This window comes from Oryctolagus cuniculus, chromosome X (genome assembly GCF_964237555.1).
Source record: "Oryctolagus cuniculus chromosome X, mOryCun1.1, whole genome shotgun sequence".
NCBI lineage: Eukaryota > Metazoa > Chordata > Mammalia > Lagomorpha > Leporidae > Oryctolagus > Oryctolagus cuniculus.
Genome location: NC_091453.1, coordinates 60,861,051 through 60,871,555, shown reverse-complemented (window position 1 = coordinate 60,871,555; position 10,505 = coordinate 60,861,051). Strand labels below are relative to the sequence as shown.

General features: G+C 39.6%; 1 protein-coding gene across 1 annotated transcript; it reads left to right on the top strand.

The window, feature by feature from the left end:
- Positions 1-2,767: 2,767 nt before the first annotated feature.
- On the top strand, positions 2,768-3,178 carry LOC127484896 (small ribosomal subunit protein uS8-like). Its single transcript, XM_051827404.2, has one exon. It carries the CDS (start codon positions 2,783-2,785, stop codon positions 3,131-3,133), a length of 351 nt encoding a protein of 116 aa, XP_051683364.2. The 5' UTR covers positions 2,768-2,782; the 3' UTR covers positions 3,134-3,178.
- Positions 3,179-10,505: the final 7,327 nt, after the last annotated feature.

The window sequence follows — 10,505 nt, the reverse complement described above, 5'->3', positions numbered from 1 at the left end:
CTGGAACTGGGCATCAAACCCAGGTACTCTTACCTGAGACTGCTCAATAAGTAGGCTAACCCTCTGCCTATTTGGTTGTATTTTTGAAACTTGAAGGATAATATATATTTTTTCTCCAATAGTAAGAAATCCATTTCTACTGAAGTAAGTTATAACTTTGGAGAAATTAAATGGGTTCTCCCATCTTTCAGATAAAACTTTAGCAAGAGCTTTGATGACCTGTGTGTGTGTGTTTCAAGATTTATTTGAAAAGTAGAGTTTGAGAGGGAGAGACAGAGAAGGAAAGATTATCTATTTGCTGGTCACTCCCCAAATGGCCAAGGTGGCCTGGGCTGAAGCCAGGAACCAGAAACTCCACCTGGGTCTCCCTCATGGGTTGCAGGAGCCCAAGTACATAGTCCATCTTCTGTTTTCCTAGGCTCATTAGCAAGGAACTAGATCAGAAGTGGCACTGCCAGGACTCAAATTGGCACTCATGGGATGCCAGCGTCGCAGGCTTAGCCAGCTTAGCCTGATGTGCCATAACACCAGCTTCTATACCTTGTTCTGCTTTTATTTCATACATCATCCTTAATAAGTTAAAATAACAAAATATATTTAAAATGACCTAATTTCAAAATTAAATAAAAAGTAACTGTTCCTTTTGATTAATCAAGTTTTGTAGATTGCTTTTAGTATTTTTCAATATTTTTTATTTGTGGGACTGTTAAGTATGTATTTACTTTTCACTTTTTTTTAATATTGTTCCTTGCGAAGTCCCTGTAGTGCTACCTGTCTCTGAAAGTAGCTCACAATGTTTCTTTCACAGCTGAAAACATTGTTTTTTCCACTAAGCTTCCTTCTGTATTAGCGAGATTCTTTTTTTTTTTTTTTAAATGGTTTATTTATTTATTTGAAAGGCAGACAGTGAGAGGAGAGAGATACCTTCCATCCACTGGTTCACCCCCAGATGGCTGTAGCAGGTCTGTACTAGGCTGAAGCCTGGAGCTAGGAATTCCCTTCTTGTTTCCTAGCACAGACCCAAGCACCTGGACTTCCTTCTGCTGCCTTCCCAGGTGCATTAGCAGGAAGCTAGATTGGAAGTGGAGCAGTTGGGACTCAGAGTAGCAGTTTCATATGGGATGCTGGTTTCACAAGCAGTGGCTTAACTGAGTGCTCCACAATTCTGGCCTTTTGGCAACATTTCTGTTAGCTGCAGTGAATAACCTATCTGACAAATGCAGCTTTAAACAATGGATTTTATTTGTGTTAAAGCAAGAGACATGGGGTTAGTCATTCCAGGTAAGTATGATGCCTTATTGATATACCCAAGGATGCGAATATTTTCTCTATTCATACTGTTATTCTTGGCATTTGTGCTCCCATTTTGATAATGCAAGATGACTGCATCATCTCTGGTCATCATTGGCATTTTCGAGGTAGGAGGAAGAGGAAGAAGTGATAGATAAACTAAAAATAAATAAATAAATAAATAAATAAACAAACTAAAAATCTAAGTTTTTCCTGGAATGGTATTATTGACTTTTCGTATTCTCTGAGCCAAACTGGATTATATAGATGATTTTAGGTACTAGTGAGCTCAGGAAAGTAAATATTTAGCTTTCTATGCTGTGTAGTATAAGAAGTGAAAGAATACAGGGGTTCTGAAAGTAGGTAGGCTGGTCAGTTCAAATAGCTTAGCAGACTTTATGTTCTTCCTTTTTGACATTAGGAGGTGTCTTTTTCCCTTGTGATTAACACACTGACATTATAGGAATTTAGACAATAAAATAGCTACCATGTAAATTCTTTACAAATGATGATAGCTTATTGCTTTTTTTTTTTTTTTTTTTACTAAATTCATTTAGTCCTAACAGGAACCATATTGGTTCATTGGATTATCACTGTTATACTGATGAGAAAATTTAGGCCAGAATGATTAAACAGTTTTTTAGAAAAACTACTAGCTAGTCATTAACAGAGCTAGTATATTTGTCCAAATCCATGTTTTTAATAAATGTGATATGGTTTCTCCTTACCTGCCTGGCCTCCCCCCCCCCCCCCCAATGATTTAGTTTTGAAAGGCAGAGTGAGAGAGAGACAGAAAATCATTTTCCATATACTGGGTCACTTTCCAAATGGCCACAATGGTCAGATCTGCGTTAGGCTGGAGCCACGCAGCAGGAATTCTATCTTGGTCTCACACATGGGTGATCGGGCCCCAAGTGTTTGGGCCATATTCTGCTGCCTTCCCAGGCACAATTAGCAGGCAGCTGTATGGGAGGCAAAGTAGCCAGGACTCTTAATTTCACCCTGGTATGGAATGCCAGTGTTGCAAGTGATGCTTAACCTGCTTGGCCACAATGCTGACTCCCCTAGCTGGCTTTTCTTTCCATTATTTATCTGTACCCACCTTAAAGGTAAAACCCAGATACATTTAGTTATATTCTACCAAGTGATGTAGTCCCATGTAGACAATATGTTTTGAATAAATATCTAGCATTCTTACCAGAGTGCCTCTTCCACCTCTTTGTTACCTATTTATGCATAGAAGATCAATCTGAAAATCAGGGCTTTTTAAAACAATAGTCATTTTATTGTATCTCAGAATGTTGACAATGAAGACTGTCCAAAAGTAAGAAAACAGTAAGAACAGATTTTAATCGGCAAGAACTATTGTCATAGGAAGAAGTCCAGCATGAACTGAGCTCAAAATTCAGTTTGTTTAAATATGACTGGGCATCTTAAAAGCATAATAAGAGAATGAAGAAGGGGAATTCCGCCATCTTCCCGAGCCGCTGCGATGGTGCGCATGAACGTCCTGGCAGATGCTCTCAAGAGCATCAACAATGCGGAGAAGAGAGGCAAGCGCCAGGTTCTTATCAGGCCGTGCTCCAAAGTCATGGTCAGGTTTCTGACTGTGATGATGAAGCATGGTTACATTGGTGAGTTTGAAATCATTGACGATCACAGAGCTGGGAAGATCGTGGTGAACCTCACCGGCAGGTTAAGCAAGTGCGGAGTGATCAGCCCCAGATTTGACGTGCAGTTGAAAGATCTAGAAAAATGGCAGAATAATCTGCTTCCATCCCGCCAGTTTGGTTTCATTGTACTGACAACCTCAGCTGGCATCATGGACCATGAAGAAGCATGAGGAAAACACACAGGAGGGAAAATCCTGGGATTCTTACCCTTTCATAGAAACTAGGAGACAGGGCCCTTACTTACCTTCAGGAGTTGGCTGGAACAACAGTAAAATACTTAGCAGGCATGAACTGTTAGAAACTATGTTAGTGTTTGTTCAGATCTCTGTGCTGAGAGTCTGCAGTCTTTATAGGCCAAGGTTGACTGAGGTTTAGTCAAAAAGAGGGCTCAGAGGATCCTGAGTTTGATTGAGGAGACCCTTTGTTAGGAATCAGGCCTGGATAGGTTTGGTCACTTTTCTGTTTCATGTGATATCTACTGAGTTAACAGAGTGGTATTCAGCTGAGCCACGGGTTGGTATCAATGTGTAATATAACATTGCTCATATGCCTGATATTTTGTTACGGATAGTTGGAAGCCAGCCCTTCTCTGCAGCTGTTGGTCATTATGCCTGTATGTCATCTCTCCAGTATGGTAGTCCTTGTGTAGTCATGTATCTTACTTGATGGTTCAGGTCTCACAAAGAGAATGCTACCCATGATAGGAAATATCAAACTGCATATAATAGGGTAAGATGTATTATCTCTAGAGGAAAATACATGTTATTCTAAGTGACTTCTCTTAGTTTCCACTGACTATATAAACAGAATTGAGATATTTGATTACAGATCCAAATGCCACTTGGCAATCAAACTGTCATAGTTGTCCACTCAGGAAATAAATTATTCAGCTTGTCCCTTTGAAAATTAAAATTCTACCAAGTTCAAGCAATTAATAACGAACACTTTGGCTTGTAAATATATAGAGTGAAGGCTTTGATTTGTTGGCAAATTAGTGGTGAAAGCTCATTTCATGAAAAAGTTATCCTTTAATAAATATGGATAAATCAAAAATAACATTAAGTAGTTTCACCATCAAATTCATTCAAGTGCTAAAAAGAGTCAGTGGATTTTTAAGCATTAGACTATTTCTTCTCATTAGTTATACTTTTACATTGAAGCAGTAATCTCCAAAATAATTCTAAAGGCTTCATTATCATCTTGTGAAGAGGTTTCTGAGACAAGCCAAGGGTGACTTTGGAAAGTTTAGTGAAAATGTCTGAATAAAGATATCACCCTTAATGCAAGACATTGGGTTAAGCCCTAGAAACAGATATTATAAATGTTGACTCATGTGGAAATTAGTAAGATCAAAATTAAGTTTTCCTGAACCATAGGTTACTATTGGTCTTATTTGGCGCACCCCCCCCCCAAAAAAAAAAAAACCACACACAAAAAACCATAGCTTTTCATTGTGTTTGAGCTCCTGTTAGATATGTTCACTCCCCAAATGACCACAACAGCCAGAGCTGAGCAGATCAGGAGCCAGGAGCCAGGAGCCTCTTTCAGGTCTCCCACACGGGTGCAGGGGCCCAAGGACTCAGGCCATCTTCCACTGCTTTCCCAGGCCATAGTAGAGAGCTGGATTGGAAGAGGAGCAGCAGGAACTCAAACCATCGCCCATATGGGATGCCAGCGCTGCAGGCTGGGGCTCTAACCCACTGCACCACAGCGCTGGGCCCCAGATTTATTTAGTTGAAAGGCAGAGAGAGAAAGGTCTTTCATCTGCTGGTTTACTCCCCAAATGGCCGCAATAGCCAGAACTGGGCCAAGGCTAAGCCAGGAGCCCAGAACTTGATACGGGTCTCTCACATGGATGGCAGAGACCCAGTCACTTAAGCCATCACATGTTGCCTTCCTGGGTGTGAATTAGTGGGAAGCTGGAATTGGGAGCAGAGCCAGCTCTTTAATTTAGGCATTTCAATATTATGCTGAATGCTTGCCCTGAGAACAATTTTAATTTATGAAAATTGCATTACATTATCAATTTTGTTTCTTTTTTCAATGCGTATTATGCCTTTAAAATCCTCTGATTGCAATTTACATATTTAATCCATCGCTTGTAGCTACAGCATAGGAGATATCAAAGCTATTCAATTGATAATGTGGCCCACTTTTGCTAAAGTAGCCAATTCCAGTGGGTAAGAATGGATGTCCCAGAGAGTACAGTAAAAAGCTACAGTGAACAAAATATTGTATATATCTACTTACAGGCAGCTGAAACTAGGGATGTGTGGGTGTATGGCAGAAATGATATATGAAATCTCTGACAAGTACTAAAAGAGGGGGGAAAAACTTAGATCACTCTGGAGTTACTCTGTTGCAAGAGCATGCCTTTTTGATTAGCAGATATTCTCCATTTGAAAATGAGTTTCTGCCTTGATATGCCCAGAAAGATTGAACACCTGATTGTGGAATTCCCAAGTGGCTGTGCAATCCCACACTACTATTTATGAACTAGGTGCTATCTGATCCATAAAATTGGATGTGTGCAGCAGCTTTCCACTTTTAAATGAACTGGTACATTCAAAACAAAGCCTCAGCAGAACTGGAAGGCACAAGTACATGCTGAGCCAGCAGTTCAGACTGCCTTGGTATTTATTTCCTTTTCTCTCCTTTCCCATACATCTATGTTTTCAAGGAGAGGTCCCTAGGAACAGCTACTGAAGGGGACAGAAAGATAAGTCTGGTTTAATGTTTGTGTCTTCATAGTATGCTAGTACATACTGTGGTATGTGGATGGCCACTACGTTAGAGACCCCAATCAGGGGTCACCCAGAAAATGGAGGAGAAGGATAACTCCGTGGTTGGTCATGACTCCAGTTGGTGCACTAGGGATGTGTGGGTGTATCCTAGGTAGATGGAGATTCCATTGTGCATAGACACAGAGATAATCTGGGTTTGGCCCTATGGCAATTCATGGGTAAAGTTAGCTGGCTAGATGGGCACTTAGTGCAGTTGGAAAATTGGTGACAACAATTAAGGCAAGGCATGGGAATGAACTTCTGAAAATGGGCACTGAGGAGGAGGAGATTTACCTTTTAAAAAATGTTATGCCCCACTAAAGGACATTCAATGTGAGAGGCTGTCTGATACATAGAATGATATATTTTATGGCTAGTAGTGATTACACAATGTGTAATTGTGGCACGGTGATTACACAATGGGCTTATCGACTAAGTGGTCATGGCAAAAAGTATGGAGACTGCAAATTTTTATGAAACAGGATTTCAGCTGATTAAGGCTCGTGATATGGCTACGATAGCTGCTAAATACATTACCTTTTAGTAAGAGAGGACAAAGTTTGAGTCTTCATTTTCTATAACATGCTGGGGGAGCGTTCCAGCTGCCTGGTGTCACATTGATTATATTGGATCTTTTCCAGAAGGGGAAGCAATTTGTTTTCAAAAGAAGATACCTAGAATCTGCATATGGTTTGTTTTTCCTGGCCAGTACTTCCACTTAACTTATGTACCCAGAATGCATTACATTTGTTGTGGTACAGCACACAGCTTCATCTATAAATGAGAGACACATTTTACGGAAAAGGGAATGAAGCAATCAGCACAGGCAAGGGAAATTTAATGATTTTATGCAACTTTACTCCACTACCCAAGAACAGTTGTTCTGCTTGAACTCTGGAATATTTTGGTAAAGTTTCAGTTAATAACAGCTGGAGGATGACACCTTGCAATATACGGATGTTGTCATATAAGATGTTTAATATTGCTCAAATAGTAAGCAAAATATGATACCCTCTTTGCCGTAGTATAAATGTCTGGGTATAGGGAATCAAGAGATGGAAGTAGGAGTACTGTTTGCAGTTTACACCTAAGAGCTCCCTAGAAGAGTGTGTTTCTTATTCCTGTGCTTTTGATCTAATGCCTTTAAACATCCCAGTGTGCAAGAATACATTTGTGGTTCCGTTATGATGGAAGGTGAGACTTCCTCTTGATCATGTTCTTGAGGAAGCTACAGAGAAAGTCAGTGTACTGGCCAGAGTAATCAATTCAAGTTACTCAGGGTGAAAAAGGGTTACTGGTATACAGTGGAAGCAATTGTGAGTCAGTGTGAAGTCCAGAGAATTCAGGAACAGCTCTTAGTATTCTCTTGTTGTACTAGTCTTGGCTAATAGAAAGCTGTGCTCAGCCATAAAAAGCATCAGGACAAACAAAGGCTCAGATATGCAGAAATGTAAGTTAAGATTCTTCTTTCAGGTAAAGAGACTATCTAGCCAAGATATTGGAAGAAGAGAAATTGAATATGAACTTGATCATAGAAAAGGACGCCATGATTATCAGTTTTTTAGCTGGCTATAGATACCACAGTGGTAATGGCTATGTGTTATATTAATTGACTGCCACTCCCCTCCTCCCCTTGCCCTACTAAAGAACTATGGTGTTTTATATTCTAGGTTGGAATGTGACTGAATTGGACTTTATGTGCTCCCTGTGTTTGAGATTCCGTTTTTCATCCAAGTAGATAAAGGACAGGCGTGTGTGTGTGTGTGTGTGTGAATTTTAAGTCCCTCGTATAATCTTTTCTCTACTTTTGTTCTCAGTTGGTCACTGCCTTCTTGTTTTCCATTTTGCTTCTCTGGTTAGAGAGCTAATACTTGGGAAAGGAAGGAAATTTTAATGACACAGGGGACAAAGGAATGGGCTGTGTTCAATCAACTCGCTTCTCCCAGATATACTCTTCTCCCATCTCCCTCTTTGTGCCCTGAGATGCTTATCTTTGTGGACCACAGTGACCTGACTACTTTTCTTGCTTGCTTTTGGTAGCCAGTGGGAAGCATAGGGAGGAGAATTAAAAAGGCTGAGAGTGAGAAATGCGATTATTTATTCCCTTAATTCACTCCTTTCAGTAGAATAGCCATGTGATGGCCGTTGCTGCATTCTTCTACCCAAGACCATAGATCCTGGGAAGCCTTTCCCTACGGCTGTAATTGTCCCGAGGTCCCTGTACCTTGCCCTGTCTTTCATCCTTCAGCGCTAAGTGGGTTAAGAACTTCTGTTGTTGACAGGTCTGGGGTACTTTATTACACCTTACTGCTTTCTCTTATTCCTTCCCATATCTGAAAACAGTTCATTAAATACTTTTTAATAATCCATTTTGACTATGCCATTTGTTTATTGCTAAGACCATGTAAATACAGTGATCTAAAATAACAACATCTAGGTATATGTGCATGTTCAAGAAAATGTATTACTTCAGTACTTTTTGTTCGTGGCTTTGTTTAAAAATAATACATTTCTTAAAGATTTATTTTTATTTATTTGAATTGCAGAGATAGGGAGAGGAAGCAGGAAGGGAGAGAGAAAGAGAGAGGGAGAGAATGAATATGAATGTTGGATCTGTTGGTACACACCCCAGATGACTGTAACAGCTGGGACGGGCCAGGCCGAAGCCAGGAGCCTGGAACTCCATTCAGGTCTCCCAAGTGGGTGGCAGAAGCCCAGGTACTTGTGCCATCTTTTGCTACCTGCCCAGGTGCTTTAGCAGAGAGCTGGAAAGGAAGTGGGGCAGCCTGGACTTGAACCAGGGCTCATGGGATGCCCATGTCTCAGGTGGTGGCTTAACCTGCTGTGCCACTATGCCAGCCCCCCAAAATGATAAATTCTTTTATTTTGGTGGAAGAAGGTTTACAATTTCTGATGTTCACACAAATAAGACATTTATTTTGTAGTTTTCATATAGAAACATATCTTGCAGAATTTATTTGTGGAGATACAGCATTCTGAGGTCCCTCTGCTAATACTCAGAATGTGTTAACCTTCCACAGTGAAACATATGTTTATCTAGAGACAGAAAATCCACAGCTGTTGCTTTTAGAAATGGTTATCATCTGGGTATACCTCAGCTGCTAGTAAAACTGGGCCATAGTACTCACAAAGTTCCTCAATACTCAACCAGCCCATTCTGCATATGTCACCCATATGATTTATTTATTTATTTATTAAAGATTTATTTATTTGAAAGCCAGAGTTACACAGAGAAGGAGAGGCAGAGAGAGAGGTCTTCCATCCACTGGTTCACTCTCCAGTTGGCCACAAGGACTTGGGCTATCTTCTACTGCTTTCCCAGGCTATAGCAGAGAGCTGGATCAGAAGTGGAGCAGCCGGGACTCCAAATAGCACCCATATGGTATCCTGGCACTGCAAGCAGTGGCTTCACCCACATGATTTAAACATATTTTGTTTTCTAATTAGCAGCTCTTTAACCACAGAAATAAATGACAAGGGGTGAACATGTGAGAATAATAGTGGAGGATTATTAAAGATATGCTTATTTTGGTACAAAAGTTTTTGAAATTTATGCCTAATTTTTGTTTTATATTGTGCAATTACATAAACTTTTTGAAGACCCCTCAGTGCATGGGTTTCCAAATTGTTTTGCATCAAAGATATTTCATTTTCCAGTGTTTTAAAAGTGATCTCGTACTTTCCCACTTTTTGGTTCTTGATACCAGAGAGAATCTAGCAAAATCTCTCACTACTTCAGCTTCCCATGCTGTGTGGCATATGTGTCTGGCACTGTGATAATTTCAGGCTATTGAAGCAACAATGCCACTGTAATATTTGATGTGGGATTTAGTTAGGCTTGTCTGGATTATTGTAATAGTCGTGCACTTCATTATGGCCTTAAAAAGTTACTTAAATTTTCTTGGTTTCGCTTTAAGTGTTTTGCACATAATTTAGAGAATAGGTCTCAAGGTGCGATGAGGCTTAATTAATCATTGTCTGAAATATAGTTTGAAATGAAGGCTCCCTAAGGAACAGTGTGAATCACTGATTCCCAAACCACAAAGATGACAGAAAAGTTAATGTTGCTGTTTAAAGTAATGTTCCTGGTGGTTGCATTAAAATTATCCATCAAATGCTGGGCCCCTAAGTGTATAAGTAATCGGATTTTTATTGAATACTGACTTAATGCCATGATACCCATCACTTCGGAGAATGTAATTTAGGAAGGTATTTTCTGCCCTTTTTTGTTACAGTTAAATCCCTAGGCAAGATATGTCTTATTATATTGACACATCTGATGAAACATTTATGATAGAATGAAATTCACCAGTGGGCTTGGAAAATAGTTAGCCACATTTTGTCGAATAAATACAAACTCCAGATCTGCAACAAGGTACATTCCCAAGCATTCATTGGTTTGCAATTTGGAAGGCATTTTGTCACAGAAACAATGTTGTATATGGTAGGTAAAGCCCCAGTCAGAAAGAATCTAATCCAGAGAAAAACCCTACTATGATAAAATTAGGTGAAAAATATATAAAAATTATACTATCATACAATTGTATCCTCAGTGAAAGAGTTTTGTGTGTGTGGTTATCTTGACATTAATGGCAAAATGGAGGGATCCAAATGATTTGGGGATTTGGGGCCAAGATATCAAATAGATTATGTATATACATAAAGGAAGGATATGAATGTGCTTCTGAAATTAAATTTATTTCTATTTTATTTTGTAAAACACTTTAATGATCCTCTT